Source organism: Balaenoptera acutorostrata, chromosome 3 (genome assembly GCF_949987535.1).
Source record: "Balaenoptera acutorostrata chromosome 3, mBalAcu1.1, whole genome shotgun sequence".
NCBI classification, from domain to species: Eukaryota; Metazoa; Chordata; class Mammalia; order Artiodactyla; family Balaenopteridae; genus Balaenoptera; species Balaenoptera acutorostrata.
The window spans coordinates 103379729-103398470 of record NC_080066.1 but is presented as its reverse complement, the minus strand read 5'-3'; the positions used below and the strand labels follow the sequence as shown (position 1 = coordinate 103398470).

Here is an 18742-nt window from a genome sequence, read left to right as displayed (position 1 = left end):
TTATTAGAGCATATAGAGAAGTGCATGTGTAAGTCTTTACAACCATGGAATCAGCATCCAGATCAAGAATCAGAACGCCGCCACCACCCAGAACCTCCCCCCACCCCCCGAGGCAATACTTCCCTAAAACCACTATCCTGACTTCTCATACTCAAGATTAGTTTCACCTGTTTGGGGAGTTTTTACAAATGTAATCAAATGGAATGTTTTCTTTCCTGTCTGGCAGTTTTTACTCAAATAATGTTACTAACGGTCATTCTTTTCTTCTTGGTGAATTTGTTCCTTCATCTCCTATATTTGTGCATTTTAGTACAGTGAACAGATCCGACTTGCTAATTACTTCTCGGTGACTTTTACAAATGTTTGCCTCGTCGCAGGCTTAAGTATACATTCACATAGACCTACAGGACTGTCCATTCTCAGGCTGGTGACAGGAATGCACAGCCCTTTTGATTTCAGCTCTGAGCAGGTTGGCACATGGCTGACGTGGGCACGGTAGGGAGGTCTCCCACACTTACCCCTGCAGCAGTAAGAGGGGTGCTGGCAGGACCTGGATGAGACACTTTGTGACCTTCCTGTCTGAATTGAGTTTCCTACTCCACAAAGTCTGATGGCTTCCTTTGCTTTAATTTCTGCTTAAGCAAATACGGCAGGACTCACATTAACTCAGATATTGTGCTTCTCTTTCAGACTGCCCTTCCTTTAGAGCTTCCTCAGGTGAAACCAAAGAGAAATAATGATGGCAGGGGACTAGGGATGCAGTTAAAGGGGCCCTTGGGGCCTGGAGGAAAGGGGTCCATCTCTGAGCTGAAATCTGCTGCCGCTGGCTGCCCCATGTACCTGGGTAAAGACAACCTAGGACTGGGCCCTTCCAAGGGTTCTCAGAACCCCGCTTCCCCACTGCAGTCGGCAGCAGACGATTTGGAAGAAGAACTAGATCTGCTGCTTAATTTAGATGCGTCTGTAAAAGAGAGAGGTGACATCTTAGCAGACCAGACAGCTCAGGACCTGGAATCTGAGAAAGATGAGGAGGTGGCCCAAGAAGAAACAGGTATGGTTTTCATTTTATTCCCCATCCATCTTCTCGATTCTGGTGTTTTCCTGAGAATAGCTTCACCTCTGTCACATCCCTACACATCTTCATCAGTGTCTGACATCGATCTGGCCTTGTCCACTGACATCTATTTCTGTGCTCACATCTCTGCTTCCCCCTGAGCTGACCTTTCTGACAACGTTGCTCTCACTCGATATACTGGGCTTCCAAAGCTGCTACCTGCCTGATTGCAATCGTAAACCCGGGGCTGCAAATTTAACTCGTGCTGTAAAAGGCATTTCGATACTCACGGCCTCAGCTGTGCAGCAGCAGACCTTTTAATCGACTGTCTGAACAGGCCTGTTGACCAGTTCTTTGTGCTTCTTGCTTGCTATTTCGATCTTGTTTTTTATTGTTTTAAGAAAAGAAGACTTCCTCATTTGTGCATGTTCCGTTAGATGGTGGGCCATCTGACAGGGAGAGGCCTAGTGACTGCCCCGTCCATACACTGCATTCAGGCCCCGTTAATGGCTTTAGTTTCCAGGAAACTAAGCTTGTTAGTCTTTTTAAAAAACTAGTGAACTGTGAAATTCAGCATCCAAATAAATAGAAGAGCAAATCTCTACTCCATTTATGAATTTGTTTAGGTATTATTGGATCTTCTTAGGGAGTAGGAAAATAATAGAACGTTTCCCCTTATCGTGAGCAAAGTAATAATTTGGCTGATTTCCAGCATGGATCAAACCCTGGGGAAGCGTTAACCCTCGATTCTGACACTAACGTGAAGTTGTTAACGTTGCTTTTATTTTTTTTAGATCCTGCAAAACCGTCTGCGTTGGAAGAAAAGAACGTGGCATCTGAGCAACCAAGTATATCCAGAAATGTTACTGAGGAAGAGCTTGAAGATTGGTTGGACAGCATGATTTCCTAAACACGATGAAAGAAAGAAAAAAAAAAGAGAAAGAAAATGAAAAGTGCCTGAAGCCAATTTTGGTTGCCTTGTAAGGGAAGGCGGGCCCAAGGCTGTCCTTCCAGAACAGCTGGTTTACAAGTACAGCCCGAGCCCGTGTGGCTGTCACGCTTAGCAGTAGACGCCTACCTCCCCCATGTTCAACAAATCCGAAATGAAACAGTAAGAGGCTCGCTGCATTTGTCCTCTGGCTTAGTAATTGAATAGATTTCTTAAGGGCAGGAGATGTTACGGCCCTTGTGTCCAGTTTCTTCTTCTCAATTTTTACAGCATAGCAGGTGCTGCTGATGAAGAGAGCTAAGCAACCAGGCATGCATTTGGCCAAAATAAACAAACGCTGGTCTGTGGATTTTTTTTTCCTTTCGTTCTTGTGCGGGAGCCGTGGGCCGTTTGTTAGTCTCCTGTCCCTTTTCACAGCCTCACAGGGTGGTTGTAAATCATCCACAAAGGCTGCGTTACAAGAGGCCAAACCATGAATTGGTGATTATGACTTTATTGCAGTGGGCACTTCATTTTATTTAAGGAGATTCACCTAAACAGAGCAGCTCCACTACTTACAAGGGAAACCATACAGCGTTACGCAATTTGGCATAAGATTGAGATTTTTTTCTGAATTTTCAGTACAGTACTTTTTTTCTCTAATAACAGCAGTTGACAAGCTGTTACTGAAAAAAAAAATCATATGAATAACCTTTGAGTGCAGTTTCATAAAGTAAGAAGATCAACACAACTAATTAATGGAACTGTCCATCTCGAACATAAACGTAAAAAACTTGCATAGCTATATCTAAAGAGGTTTTTAAGGCACTTACTTACTCGATATTTCAGTGTCGACAAAGTGGCGGTTTGTTTTTTTGTTTGTTTTTTTTCTATTTCTTTAACTGCTTAAAGCTTTTCAAGCTGATTCTGGATACATTCACTAGCAAGTACCGTGGGAAAAATTAGACTGCAGTTAAAATGATTTTTTTGGTAGCTCAGACCATGAGTCACTAGTAGGGTACCAGCACGTGGAATTCAAGTGTTTGTTTAAAATTCCAGGTATTATGCATCCAAAACTTCCTACTTCTCCAGCCCTTCCCTCAGTGGTGCCATCCGAACGAACTAGTTAGAACTGAGAAACTTGAAGGCTTATCAACTAGAGCTTCCTTGAAGCTGCGCCGTCCCCTTTTTTCTTTTAACATTTTGACAGGTTATCATCTCGCACAGTGTACATCCATTAGGTACAAAAAGCCAAATCAATTCCAAAATATCACAGATAGATGGGTAACAAACAAACACTTCCTCGTAAGGGAGGCATTTAGGAAATGTCACTTTTCAAATGTGTTGCAGAACTGTAAGAGAAGGATTTTATTGACCGTCCAGAATGGTGGAGGCTTCTTCCATTCCCATTTATCCAAGCTGATCTTCGTACTGTTTCCGGAAGCAGTCACCAGCAGGGAAGAAATCCCAACACCTTTCTTGGTACATCTTCCAGACATAAGATTCCTGAAATAACGGGAACAAAGGAGACTTCTTTATAAACCACAGTAAGCTGGAACCCAATTTATTTTCCCTCTCTATGTCTCCCTTTGGGAATACTGATGTGGATAAATATGAGGCCCAACTGGTACATTCTTTCTTGCACTGTTCCCAGCTCAGGCTGTTTTGGGAGCAAGAAGTCATTTCTCCCTTCTTCTGACCACCCCCCCCCCCCAACCAAAACAAACAAAAAAACCCCACAGTGAAACCAACTCGATGATCGCCACTAAAACTTAAAAGATTTAGCAATGGGTTGACTCCATGCCATTTGTAACTGGTAGAAGGCAGAATATACGACGAGGGAGCACTGAGTGCCCGCTTAGGCAGGTGCCCAGAGAGCCAAGGCCAGATCTGGGTACCAAGGGTCTGAGCCGTGGAGTCTTCCTACGAATCCCATGATGTTTGAAATATTTGGTAAGCTACCTTTTCCTCCCCTGTCCTCTGTCTTTACACTTCTTTTTCACACTTAGTCACAGAATCCCTCTGACACATACTCTCACGCGCACCGTCACACCCACACCTCCGCATCCCTGTGTCACCCACACAGGAGGTCGCTGGCTTTCTTAGGCTGTCTCTCGCACCATTTTACTCTGACGCTTCTGCTTTTTGTTGGAACCACCCACTCAGCTTTGCATTGTCTTTTTCTCTGTAACGTTCTCCCCACCTCCAGCTATTCTGCCCTGAAGCAGCAACCATCAGGGTTTAGAAAATGTCACTGTTTGCTGGGAAGGATAACCAGGGGGCCTTCTGGAATAGATGGGAGTTGCCTGAGAATTTTGGCTTCTTAAGTCACAGAGAGACGGTGGAACAATGCAGGAAGCGGTGGGAAAACGCACAGAAGAGACCAATGGGGTCATCTTTCTATTTCAGATATCCTATGCTCTCCTGAGGCTTGACGAAGAAAGGGGAAGCTCTATCTTAATTAAGGTAGTTCTCACCTGACCTGTGTGCTCTGTTTCATCTTTATTAATCAAATACATCAGGAAGAACCTGGAACGAGGAAAAAAGGTTTAACAACTGAGAAAAAGACAATATTAGATACTTTGGTTAGACAACCAAAGTTCATTTACTCAGTCAAGTGAACTGGAGAGAGGATTAAATACACTGTTCAGCATCATGCTGACGACTCCTATACCTTTCAGAATAGGGGAAACCGTGGCATGACAGCATACACCATCATCTTCTAATAATAATATACATTTATCTCAAAATTAGCCTTTTTGTGAGGAGAGGTCCTTTTTACTGTCATCAAACCTTGAGCTAAGATCACTTGTGAGGAAGAATTTTGGCTACCATTGTATTGTTTTTTAAAAAAATCCTAAGGTAAACAATAAAATGGTAACCAAAACTCTTACCACATAATTCTTAGTAGGCCAATTTATCATCTTATAAGAACACAGAATTGAAATTTTGTGTGTCTCAAAGATATGTTATGGAAAAGTAAAAATATTTACTCTCACTCAGTTGCCCTGGAATCCAGCAGCGTGCAGGTCACCGGCCGCCTTGACAAGAGCAAATAAGAATTGGTGGGGAGGAAGGCCTGACTTCCTGAGGGGGGTTCAAAGTAGAGTGGGATGAGAGAGATTGGAGACCCTGAACATGCACGCTTTTCCAGTTTTGCTGGAAGGGAAGGAAAAAGCAGGGCAACAGCTGGAAAGAAAAGTAGGGCCATAGCCTTTTTTCTTTGCTTAGCATTAAAAAATATTATATGGTGATAGGAAAAGTTCAGCAGAAAGAAAACTTGCTGGAGTTAATATGACCTTGATTGAGAAGGGATGGGATCCAATTCCAGGTTGAGGGGCTGACATTTGCTTGGAGCAGAAACAGTCTGCAGCGCACATCTATCAGAACAGGGGATGGGCAGGGCATATGGACAAAGACACGGGCTCATGGGGACTCCTGCAGGTTCTTTCCTAATTGCCTCTAATTTCAGGAAAAGGCATTGGCAGAGCGTGAACTACGTGACGTAACTGTATTTTACTCACTGTTCCTCCCCCTGCCCCATCACCTTTGCTGACCAAGGATACTCACAAGTAGTTGGCTAAGTTGTGCTCTTGTAAGGTGTGTGTTTCAAAACCATGAGGGGTTGTGTCAAAGTAGTCATTGCCGATCCCACAGATGAAACATTTGGTCTAAGAAGAATAACAGGGAGAAAAGGCATGAGTAGGCGTTACATTACAGGCAGGTAGCAAAAGGGTGAGGATGTCTGCTTGAATTGAGAGGCACTGTAAAATATTTCTCTCTTTCCTGCTTTAGGCTGTTAGTCATCTTCTCCAGAGTGTCACATACCTAGCTTCTACCTAGTGGAGGGTACTTGCTCCTTCCTAAGCCTGGGGCATGCTGGAGGCAGCAGGTGGAGGGGGGGTGGGGTAGGGTACAGAGCACAGAGGGTGGAGCAGAAGAAATGCCCAGAGCTGGTAGATGGGCCCAGAGAAGAGGACAGGTTTGGAAAACAATCATGGTTGGTAATTTTGCCTAGGGCTGGCCCTAAATAAGAGTAGAACCTACTGTTTAAAAAATCCATGTGCTGTGAGATAATGGAAATCAAGTTGGGATTAGTAGAACGGTACCTCCATATCCTCTCGTACTTGTTCCTGCTGGTCTCTCAGCTCCCCAAAAGCATCAATAATAAGACCTGGAATTTTAAATACAAAGACAAACAAAACACTTCAAATAATCTGTTTAGTCAGGGCAGAGGAATGATAGATGGAATGGCAGAGGCCATTATGTTTTGTTAAAAAAAAAAGTGAATTATAAAGCTGAATGATACAATTAAATCAAAATTAGAAAAAACACTTGTGTTTTCAAATGCTGAGTCCTGGCTAACGATTTCTCATGGTTCCTCTTACTCTGCCTCTTGGCAATATTTGACGCTAACTATTCACTCCTCCTGGACTCTCTCTCTTCTTGTCCTTCCTTCCTTGTCCTACTGTTTTGCTTGGCTGTTCCCTTTCTGTCTTCCTTATCGGCTCTTCCTCTTTTAGTCCCTGAGGCATTGATATGTATCCATCAGGGCTCCTCCCTCAGTGTCTTTGCTTTTCCTTCTGGGAAATCTCTACGTCTACATCCTTGACCACCACCACCAGTGGATCCCATTTCTTTTATTTTTGTATTCATTAATATTTGTCTTGTGTGTCCTTATTGAATATAATATTTCTATCTTATTCCATTCCTGACTTGTCTCTCGAAAGACCGATTACAGTTAACTGCTTATTAGCCCTCAACGCCTGCACGATGTCTCATAGGTACCTCAACTCGGCATGACTCAAACTGAATTCATCACCCTCTTGCTCTAATTCCTGACAAGCTACTGACCAAAATACCAGTACCTCTCCCCGCAAAGAAGGAAAAAACACGTCACACTCTCATAGCTCCTCTTTCTGCTCCTTCCCACCCCACTGCCTGGGAGGAAAATGATCAGGGCAGGAATCATGAGGGTGTGGGGCAGCACTAGCCAAAGGAGATATTTAGGAAGCAGAATGAGACAGAAATGATCAATTCAGAGTGGGTAATGAAGGACTGGGGGAGGGGGAGTCCTCCGTAAGGATGCTCAAGTTTCCTGTATCAGTGCCTGGGTGTATGTTTGCCTTTATATATGGTAGACGTTCAAGAGATGTCTGTTGAATTAACAAGTAAGCGAATGCATAAACCTCTTTACATAAAACAATTAAGTCAGATGCAGAAAGGCAAAGGGAATCAGATTGACTGAGCCCCACGCAGACGACATAACCGGCAAGCATACCTTGGATGATGGCCAGCAGGATGACAATGACGAAGAAGAAGAATGTAATGTCAAAGACGATGCGGTACATTTCGTACGGGTCCCCAGCGGGGTCTTCAATTTCATCGCCAATGCCACCTCCAGCTCTCACTCCCACGTACATGTGGAACAGGTAACACTAGGGAAGAAAAATGATGGCGATTCAGGTAAAAGCCGCAGAGTTTTGTTTTTACAGCGATGGTCAGATCATTCATGTAATAAGGTCAAAACATGACAGCCCTGAGGCAGGAGAAGGGTACTCTTCACAATAACACATTCATGCTGCTGACTCTGTCCTCTACACCCTCTGGTTAGGTTGGTGTCTATAAAGATGGAAAGATTGCTGTTCCACGTAGCCTTTAAAAGGTACTTTTTGCTCTTTTCTTAAAAACAGTTTTGAACTCTTTGACACACACATGAGAATTCACTCTAGGTGTGTATAAGTTAAAAGAACTTTCTGCCCTGATGAGGATGGCATATGCCAGATACGAGTTTTCTCTCACTTAATTTTAAAGTGCCAGCCTGGACCTGGGGCCGGGCTACAGCCTCCGGGAAAAGGCCTCCCCTACTTGGCATCCTCTGCGCACCTGGGAGGGCAGGGCTCCCTGCAGAATCTCCTCCCAAGTGCCCGTGTGCTCCAGGTAGGCACCTGGGCCAGGGCTCACAGAGCAGGCTGCCCTCTGTCTCTCCTCCTGACTGGCTGTGATGGCTTTGGGATGGGAGTGTGGAGGCAGTCTTATGGCTGGTAAATCAAAAGCCAGCGGCAGCACGGAGCCCACGCTGGTCATACGGTTGCTCTTGTGCCTGTAGTGTTGCTGTCTCATGGGCTGCCTGCCCCAAGAAAGCACACGGAGAGTTTTTAGCCAAAAAGCGTACCTATTTTCTGGAGAAACGATCACAGGCGGGGGCAGGGGGGCAGTGTACTGTCACCTGTCTCTGATACACACATTCTTTTCCTGAAATCTGGTCATGATAAACGTCCAGAGATGCTACTGCAGCTGTGCTGCCTCACCCTGCGCTGTGCCCTTCTATGCCCGCAGGGGCTGGCCGGGCAGGAGCCCCAGCCCCGCCCTGACCCAGTCCTGCTGCTGTGACATTTTTCAGACGACATGGCTCTTCTGAAACAAGCCCCACTGGCTTGCTGAAATAGACGGAGCACCAGATTCATGGGACTTTGCTCTGAGCTCTCAGAGGCAAAGAATCAGAGCTTGACTTCCATGAGACACAGACACAGGTAACTCACGTCTTCACCACACACATATGTGGATGGATGGTGATCCGCTTAGCTGTGTGCTTCTCTTTCCACCTGGGCCCCGACAAGTGGTCTATTCCATCACTTCTGTCTTTCCAGGACCCACCTCCCTTTCGGATGAGACATCGGTGTTCTACTCTCATCTCTGTCCTGCTCTGTCTCCACTCTACCCACAGCCCTTCTGTCCCAGCCAGGCCAGGTGACCAGGTGGCCCTACAGGGAATTCTCACCGTCATCATGTCATCACACTTCATGTCGGGCTCATCGTCGTCTTCACTTTTGTTGTAGAACTTGCGGAAGAAGTTGAACGCCACCACGGTATAGAGGTAAACCACCACGGCCAGGAGACCGACAGTCAGGACCAACTGGGAGCGGAAAGAGAGAGAGAGAGGGAAGAGGAGGTGGGTCTTCTCCACCTTGAAAGGTTGGCGGGAGACTCCAAGAAAACAGAGGAAAGGGGAAAGATGAGGGGTCTGGAACGAAGGCTGTCATACAGCAGGTGCCGAAGGAAAGCAAGATCACAGAGAGAAACAGGCTTATTGGGAGAAAAGAGTAATGATGGACTGTTATGGAACAAATTGTGTTCCCCTGGAATTCATATGTTGAAGCCCTAACCCCCAGCACCTCTGAAGGTGACTGCATTTGGAGATAGGGCCTTTAAAGAGGTGATTTAATTAAAATGAGGCCGTGAGGGTGGGCCCTGCTTCAATCTGACTGGTGTTCTTACAAGAGGAGGAGGTAGGACTCAGAAGGAGAGATACCAGGTAGCCGTATGCATCAAAGGATAATCAAGTGAAAAAGCATCAAGAGTCAGCCAGCTGCACGCCAAGGAGAGAGGCCTCAGAGGGAACCAAGCTACCCACACCTTGATATTGGACTTCCAGCCTCCAGAACTGAGAGGAAATCAATGTCTGTTGTCTAAGCCCCCAGTCTTCAGTATTTTGTTATGGCAGCCCAACAGCTGCGGTACTGCACGGGGCGCATATAAACTACACAGGGATTTAAGGATGAGAACAGTGATGGCGCTCTGAGGATGGTTACTTTGTTTTTTCACAGAGATAGCAGTGACCCAAGGCTTCACTCTAATGCTGCTTTTATTGATTTAATTGAAGTAGAGTTGATTTACAATACTGTGTTAGTTTCAGGTGTACAGCATAGTGATTCAGTTATACATATACATGTATCTATTCTTTTTCAAATTCTTTCCCCATTTAGGTTGTTAAAAAATATTGGGGCTTCCCTGGTGGCGCAGTGGTTGAGGGTCTGCCTGCTAATGCAGGGGACACGGGTTCGAGCCCTGGCCTGGGAGGATCCCACATGCCGCGAAGCGGCTGGGCCCGTGAGCCACAACTGCTGAGCCTGCGCGTCTGGAGCCTGTGCTCCGCGGCGAGAGAGGCCGCGGCGGTGAGAGGCCCGCGCATCGCGATGAAGAGTGGCCCCCGCTTGCCACAACTGGAGAAAGCCCTCGCACAGAAACGAAGACCCAACACAGCCAAAATCAATCAATCAATCAATCAATCAATCATACGCATCTGATTCAAGATCCTCATTAAAAAAAAAAAAAAAAAAAAGGCAGCTTCCATAAATCAAAAAAAAAAAAAAAATATTGAGTATAAAAAAAAAATATTGAGTATAATTCCCTGTGCTATATACAGTAGGTCCTTGTCATTTACCTATTTTATATATAGTAGTGGGTATATGTTAATCCCAAACTCCTAAATTATCCCTCCCTACCCCCCTTTGGTAACCATAAGTTCTAATGCTGCTTCTAAAGAAACTACAAGAAATTAATATAACATTGTAAATCAGCTATACTTCAATAAAATTTTTAAAATATATATATATATACATATATGTATAACTGAGTCACTTTTCAGTACAGAAGAAATCAACACAACATTGTAAATCAACTATACTTCAATAAAATTTTTTAAAAACTAAAAAAAATAGAAACTACAGATTCCTTGGGCTCATGGGTATCCCTACATCACAATATTTCATAACTAACCATGAACTGGATAATTGTCACAGCTTTGAAGTTACTATAAGAATTATGACGGTTGAGCAAAGTGACATTTTTCATAACGAAGACACCTGCCTTGGACCTTTGCCAGGGTCACAGGGCCTGTTTGTTTCTCGGCTTTCAGAGGCACAATAAATGAGGACTACACAGGACCTGCTCATCGGGCCTATACCAGGGACTAGGTGCTGGGCTGGAACTGTGAAGATCAACAAACAGCATAAAATCTTTGCCCTCAAGCTGCTACACAAAAGGGAGTGGGCATGATAAGTACCAGAACAGACATATTCAGCGGCTTCTTGAACAATGAATTTAGTGATTTGAACCTTGGATAGCAGACCTCATGGAAAGCAGCCGGTTTAGAAAAAGAGAAAGAATGTGGGCTTTGGGGCTTCCCTGGTGGCGCAGCGGTTGAGAATCTGCCTGCCAATGCAGGGGACACGGGTTCGAGCCCTGGTCTGGGAACATCCCACATGCCGTGGAGCAACTGGGCCCATGAGCCACAACTACTGAGCCTGTGCTCCGCAATAAGGCCACGATAGTGAGAGGCCCGCACACCACGATGAAGAGTGGCCCCCACTTGCCGCAACTAGAGAAAGCCCTCGCACAGAAACGAAGACCCAACACAGCCAAAAATAAAAATAATAAATAAAATTTAAAAATAAAAAAGAATGTGGGCTTTGCACCAAGGAACAAATGGGCTTGAATCTAAGTTCTGCCACTTGGCAGCTGTGTGCTCTTGGGTGAAATACTTAGCCTCTCTGAGCCTCAGTGCTCTTCTCTCTCAAGTGAGTGTAACACTTACCTTATAGGGTGGTTGTGAGCCTACTGCAATACCCAGCACATGGCACAAACTGGGCATATTTTTTTTAACAATCTTGCCAGAGTCTAGTCGGCAAGCTCGTATAAGACATTCATTGTTTAATAAATGCTGGAGAGGGCGTGGAGAAAAGGGAACCCTCCTACACTGTTGGTGGGAGTGTAAATTGATAGAGCCACTATGGAGAACAGTATGGAGGTTCCTTAAAAAACTAAAAATAGAACTACCATATGACCCAGCAATCCCACTCCTAGGCATATACCCTGAGAAAACCATAATTCGAAAAGATACATGCACCCCAATATGCAGCACTATTTACAATAGCCAGGACATGGAAGCAACCTAAATGTCCATTAACAGAGGAATGGATAAAGAAGATGTGGTACATATATACAATGGAATATTACTCGGCCATAAAAAAGAACAAAATAATGCCATTTGCAGCAACATGGATGGACCTAGAGACTGTCATACTAAATGAAGTAAGTCAGACACAGAAAGACGAATATCGTATGATATCGCTTATATGTGGAATCTAAAAAAATGGGTACAAATGAACTTATTTACAAAACAGAAGTAGAGTCACAGATGTAGAAAACAAGCTTATGCTTACCAGGGGATAAGGGGGTGAGGGATAAATTGGGATATTGGGATTGACATATATACACTCCTATATATAAAACAGATAACTAATAAGAACCTACTGTATGGCACAGGGAGCTCTACTCAATACTCTCTAATGGCCTATATGGGAAAAGAATCTAGAAAAAGAGTGGATATATGTATATGTATAACTGATTCAATTTGCTGTACACCTGAAACTAACACAACATTGTACATCAACCATACTCCAATAAAATTTTTTTTAATTAAAAGAAATTCATTGTTTAAACTTTTCATTTAAGGTACAGTTTTGTATAACACCATTAAACCAAATCAATAAAATCTGAACTTTCTATATCTGAGTAAAGGGGAAGAAAAGAATTCTAAAAGAACAACTGGCATTCCATAAATCCCGTTTTGGGAAACGGCACCTTTATAGGATAAAACTTCCCAAGACACACACGGAAAAATAATACACAATGCCCTTTCTCCCAGGAACCTATAAGGAAGTATTTACCACTCTCTAAGCAAACATCTATATCACAGGTTCTCTTATTACCTCCCCAAACTTTAGCTTCTTGTTTGTGGCAGCAAATTTCTATCTCTAGCTTTCCTCCATTCTTTTTAGTGTCAACCAAGAAACTGGTGCCGCTACCAGAAGCCTAGAAGAAATAAACCATCGTAATACCTGATGATCTAGCACCGTTTCATTTTAGAACAATTAAAGGTTAATCTGACTTTTTTCTGGTTGGAATTTTTATTTTTTAAGCTGTGCAATGTGATGATTTAATATATGCATACATTATAAAATGATCACCATAATCAAGTTAATTAACATATCCATCACCTCACACAGTTACCGCGCGTGTGCGCACGCGCGCGCGCGTGTGTGTGTGTATGTGTGCTGAGAACACTTAAGATCTCCTCTCTTAGCAAATTTCAAGTATACAATACAGCATTTTTAACTATAACCACCATGCTTTACATTAGATCCCCGGAACTAATTTATTTAATAACTGAAAGTTTGTACTCTTTGACCAATGCTCCCCATTTCCCCCAACACACCCAGCCCCTGGTAACTACTGCTCTACTCTCTGGTTCTAGAAGTTTGCCTTTTTTATGATTCCACATATAAGTGACACCATACAGTATTTGTCTTTCTGTGTCTGGCTTATTTCTCTTACCAGAATGCCCTCTAGGCTCATTTATGTTGTTGCAAAAGGCAGAATTTCCTTTTTTTAATGGCTGAATGATATTCTACTGTATGTTCATAACAAATTTTGTTTATCCATTCATCCATTGATGGACACAGGTTGTTTCCATATCTTGGCTATTGGGAATAATGCTGCTATGAACATGGGAATATAGATATCTCTTTGAGATACTGATTTCATCTCCTTCAGATATATATACCCAGAAGTGCAACTGCTGGATCATATGGCAGTTCTATACTTAGTTTTTTGAGGAACCGCCATACTGTCTCCCATAATGGCTGTACCAAGCTGGGTACATATTAACAACTCCTTTCTTTTCTCCCTTCTCCTATAAATATTTAGAGATATGAGGGAACATGTCTCATTCATGGATTTGTACTTAATGAGGAATAAAATGCTAGGGAGTTTGAATTTGTTCACGGGAGGAACCATTAGAGGACTTTAATCACGGGAATGACCCTGACAATTCTGTAGAAGACAGACTGGATATTGATGAGACTGGATGTAGAGCAATGACTATATAGGTATATAAGCAATGACTATATAGGTATATATAGAAATGCACATATGCATGTATATAACATATATAGCTATATATATCTACCTATATACACATATAGCTGTATATATGTGTGTATATGTATAGATCTAAATATATCTAAGTCATTGGTTCTTTTTTTTTTTTTTTTTTTGATGCATTGGGTCTTCATGGCTGCGTGCAGGCTTTCTCTAGCTGATGCAAGCAGGGGCTACTCTTCGTTGTGATGCGCGGGCTTCTCATAGTGGTGGCTTCTCGTTGCAGAGCACGGGCTCTAGGTGCACGGGCCTCAGGAGTTGTGGCACGTGGACCCAGCAGCTGTGGCTCGCGGGCTCCAGAGCATAGGCTCAGTAGTTGTGGCACACAGGCTTAGTTGCTCCGTGGCATGTGGGATCCTCCCCAGCCAGGGCTTGAACCCGTGTCCCCTGCATTGGCAGGAGGGTTCTCAACGACTGCGCCACCAGCGAAGCCCACTGGTTATGTTTTTTTCCTAACCATATCTAGGTCCCTCCCGTTCTGCAGCAGTATAAACCCCATACCTGTTTGCCATTGTGAGTGACAGATGACAGAATAGTCCTCAGAGTCTTGAAGCCCATCGCGATATCCAGCAGATGAGCAGCGAAGAAGAAGTTGTTGTAGTGGCCCAGGACTGACATGGTCGTGTACCAGGCGAGGTAGAGAAAGGACTGGGGAAATGGAAGAAATTGAGCAGCTTTTCAGGCATTCGGGGGGCTGAGGTGCTTTGAGCTGGCTCAAGAATTGCCCAAGTCAAGCCCCATCTGCCTTATACTACTGCACAAGAGAGGAGTGTCCCCCCAGCACCCTAGGGCCCTCTGTCTTTGACAAGCACTCCCTGCATCTTCCTGAGCCGCCTCCATAGCTTGTTTCTCTGTGGCATCTAATGACATCCCTGGACTTGGGGCACAGAATTTTGCTTTCCCAGATGCCATACTTACATTGTCAGTAAAAACAACTCCCAGCTTCCAGATATGGTACTTCATGTCGATGGAACTTAGCCTAAAGGGGAACAAATCATTTCAAAACTTAAAAATGTCAAGATTTAGTTAAGTGTTTAGTAAGGGGAAAAAATGAATTTTTTTCTCTCTCGGGTTTAATAACCTAAATACAGCTCTGAGCTTTATCAAGTTGTATGTGTTCACCATGAGAATGAGAATGGCTGAATCACACACCCTGAAATTTTAATTAGTCTTTCTCTTTCAGCTCTATCAGGCATAAAGGCTGATAAGTCTTTAGAATTTTTTTAAAGCATTGCTCTCCCCCTCCCATATTTTAGAACCTAGAAGAAACACTTAGGCGAGACCAGAGTCTAAGACAGCGAAGACATGATTGTGAGCTTTCCCTGTAGCACAGGGAAGAGAACTGGGAAGATAAAGGGTCTAGTCAGCCAGACTTCGGGATTTAACTCCTAAGCTCTGTACCATGACACCAGGGAGGCTGCCTCTGCTTTGGTCTCTTCTACGGGGCTAAAGTCGAGGGCATTTTTGTCCAACCCCAGGAGTTCAGCGATGCGTTCTGCTCCGTAGAGATCTCCATACTTGTTGATCACCTAAAGCAGAGAGGATGACAGGGTGAGCTCGGGCCGTGCGTCACCACCAATGTTTTCTGCAGCCCCAGTGCCGTCAGAGCTGTGTTACGCTCTGGGCTCTTCCAAGGGGTTGATAAAGACATGAGTCAAAATGCAAAAGGAAAATAAAGAGAAAAAAAATAACCTCCAGAGAAAAGAGAAGTGATAAAGACAATTAAGTGAAAACTGCTTTTCTAGCTATCATTTAGGAGGAGAGAAAAAACCTAGTATGTAGAAAACAGTGATTTTGTTAAGCTGATTAAGGCAGATGAGTATAGGAACTAAGCCCCAAACCTACATACGTCCATGTAAAACCCCTTCTGTGACTTACTCTTCTCGAGATAGCATCATAAAAGCACCATTACATTTATTCATGTTCGTATATGGAGAACTTAAAAAAAAACAATCTACATTTCTTCGGAGGTCATGGAATTTACTCCCCATGCCCCGCCCCCCAACAAGGCATACCTTTCTCTTTACAAACTTGTCCCAGTAGTTATTAGGAAAAGATCTGAAGAAGAAAATGAAACAGGGAGATTCTTAACAACATCAAGGCAAGCACATCAAGAAACTTTGCAGTTTGAGTGTCTGGACCTGTGATCTTTTGGGGTTTTGTCCTGCTCATTGAAGAATTCAAGACCTGATTGAAGTTCAGAGTCACCGCAGGTCTGATTTCTGGTTTCACTGCTTTGTGGTGAGTTCTGAAACACTTGGAAAGCTCCTTTGCATTTTCTACTTCAAAATTATGGTTAAGAGCCAGGAATTGTGATGACAGACTAGCTAGAGGCAGGGATATGTGTCTTGAGCTCAGTGTAACTAGAAACCAAACCCTGCAGGAAACACATGCATTCAACCTTCCTTCACTGAGTGCCCACTTTATGGCAGTAACTGGGGTAGGTGCTGGGGACACGGTGGTGGGAGGTGTAGACAAGGTCCCTAACTATGAAGTTTCCAGTCTGGAAATCACTGTTAGTTAATTTACATGGGGGTTTTCTTAAGGGAGTGCTCTTCTACTCTGTTCTCCATTCCTGCATAACTCCTGTGGGGTGGGTGCGCTTTACCCCAGGAATGAGATCCCTCTCTCCTTTGGAGGTAGTTCCTATGCCATCCCAACCTTAACCCCACAGAGGGAACAGCTTTCTTCTGGCAAGTAGCTAGTACCAGCTCCACTGCAAATAGCTTCTTATTGTTAAAGTCGAGAAATAACTGTTACTTTCAGGTATGTTGGTAGAAACCATTTAAAATATTTTGCTCCCCTCCAGAATGATCAGTCCTTCCTGAGAGGTTCCTTGGGAGTCTAGTTTGCAGCCAAGGAACCTCTGGCCCTTGGTGCAAACATTCTTACTTCTGTTTTCCTTCCTTTGTAAATCGTTCTTGTTAGCTCTGGAACACAACAGTCCCCTATGCCATAGAGGCCACCCAAGTTGGTGATGAGGAAGGGGGGGGCCTCCCTCTGTTCGTGGACCTCTCAGAAGAATAACCCTGAGCAATTGGCACCTCTCTTACAACAGGGTGGCAATCTTTAAACAAAACAAAAAATTTTTTTTGGATCTTTAAGGCAGTCTTGGTCTTTTTTTTTTTTTTTTTTAAGATTCTTTTGGGATGTGGACCGTTTTTAAAGCTTTATTGAATTTGTTACAATATCGCTTCTGTTTTGCTTTTTTGGCCGCGAGGCATGTGGGATCTTAGTTCCCCCGACCAGGGATCGAACACACACCCCCTGTACTGGAAGGCGAAGTCATAACCACTGGACTGCCAGGGAAGTCCCCAGCAGTCTTGGTCTTAAACATCCAAATGCCACTTAAAAACAAAGCAAACTGCTAATAGATTTTATCTATGGGGGATGGAAGTAATTATTTTGACTTCCTTCTTTGTCCATTTTTCTGCTACTTGATTTTTTTTCATGTATGGTATTTAGAATCCAAAATAAAACAAATAAAAACAAGCCAGTCTTCCTCTGTCCACACTGGTATCACCTTTCTCTTAAATCTTTTAGAAAAAATGGTCTGTAAGATACAGCTCAGGGTTGGCCATATTTTGGCGTAAGTGGAAAATTCCACAAGTGATCCTGAAGGGCCAGTGACTAAAGGCTCTGGTGAAGACCCTTTCACAGATGTAATCTTACTTTGATCTGAATATTCTTGTCTCCTGACCAGGTATGTAAGCTCCTTCAAGGTAGAAGACATAATTCCACTTGGTAATATTCCTTTAAGTGTGGGGTAGGCCAAGAACCTTCAGCAGGGAAATGCATAAATAAGTGACAGATCTATATGTGAATGGTCAAGAAAAACAACGTAAGCTGCTCAACCTCTTAGAAACCAGCAGAATGCACAATGAGATGCTATTACAAGCCTACCAGATGAGCAAAGTTATCTGAGGATAACAAGTGCTGACAAGGAGACAGAGAAGCAGGAATTCTCACAGGGTGCTGGTTTAATGTAAATGGGGACAAACATTTGCATATCCTATTCAGCAAATTCGTCTCCTGCTATCTACTCCAGAGAAACTCTTTTACTTGTGCACCAGGTATAAAAATATTTCTTACAGCACTGTTTCCAACAGACACTAGTGGGAAACAGTTGAAATAGCCACTGTCAGGAAAATGGATAAATGCACAATAATATACTCCTAATGGAAAATGCTACAGTTTTGAAAATGACCAATTCGGGCCACACATATCAACGTATTCAACAGATGAGTTCTTGAAGAGGGTGCTGAACAAAAGATTCAAATGACAGTACAATGCATATGGTATAACTCCATGTATATAAAGCTCAAAACTAGTTAAGATGAAACCATGTATCTAGGGACACATACCTAAGTGGTAACACTATAAACTAAGGCAAAAGAATGGAGAGCACTAAAGTCAGGAGGGTGGTTAGCTGGGGCCTGGGGAGGATAGGGGCCTGAGAGGATAACGTCTGGGACCTCAAAGTCTTCAGCGATGTTCCAGTTTTAAAGCTTTGTAGTTCATTTTATTACTGTACTTTAAAATATACTTACACATTTTTATATTTTCTTCTATATGTGTATTTAACAATACAAAAATAAAATTAAAAAAGAAAGCTCTCCATGACATATAGTTAACTCAAAAAAAAGCAGGTTACAAAGCACTACATGTACAATGATGCCATTATCGTGAAGAAATAATCAAAGTTCATTGATCTAAATGTTTTAAAACAGTTGTTTTACTTATACATGCGTTTCCCTATTCATGGGCATTTCAGCCACTTCAAATAAATGTCAGCAACTGTCCTTGTTAAAACAGTTTGGTGTTCTTGTCTCAGTATCTCCTTAGGATTAATTTCTAGAAACTGAACTGCGTTTTTACTGGGACTTTTAGGCTATAACGTGCCACAGACACAAGCGTTACTGATAATTACAGAAAGCTTACCAAGGAATGAGATTATTTAATATTCAAAATTTCTA

At 43.3% G+C, this 18742-nt stretch overlaps 2 protein-coding genes across 2 annotated transcripts in view; one reads left to right on the top strand and one right to left on the bottom strand.

Annotated features, from left to right (window-relative positions):
- Positions 1-2352, top strand: part of AVEN (apoptosis and caspase activation inhibitor) — a 190678-nt gene extending 188326 nt beyond the window's left edge. Inside the window, exons 5-6 of the mRNA XM_057542135.1 lie at positions 691-1051; positions 1849-2352. Of these exons, the coding sequence (XP_057398118.1) occupies positions 691-1051; positions 1849-1964 (477 nt within the window). The 3' untranslated portion in view covers positions 1965-2352. The remainder of the gene's footprint in view (positions 1-690; positions 1052-1848) is intronic.
- A 128-nt stretch (positions 2353-2480) lies between these two features.
- The window catches only part of RYR3 (ryanodine receptor 3), a 572028-nt gene continuing 555766 nt past the window's right edge, over positions 2481-18742 (bottom strand). Inside the window, exons 94-103 of the mRNA XM_057542134.1 lie at positions 15782-15824; positions 15168-15295; positions 14685-14745; positions 14268-14414; positions 8764-8898; positions 7264-7420; positions 6092-6156; positions 5553-5653; positions 4460-4511; positions 2481-3488 (exon numbers count right to left, since the gene is read on the bottom strand). Coding sequence (XP_057398117.1) covers positions 3393-3488; positions 4460-4511; positions 5553-5653; positions 6092-6156; positions 7264-7420; positions 8764-8898; positions 14268-14414; positions 14685-14745; positions 15168-15295; positions 15782-15824 — 985 coding nt within the window. The 3' untranslated portion in view covers positions 2481-3392. The remainder of the gene's footprint in view (positions 3489-4459; positions 4512-5552; positions 5654-6091; positions 6157-7263; positions 7421-8763; positions 8899-14267; positions 14415-14684; positions 14746-15167; positions 15296-15781; positions 15825-18742) is intronic.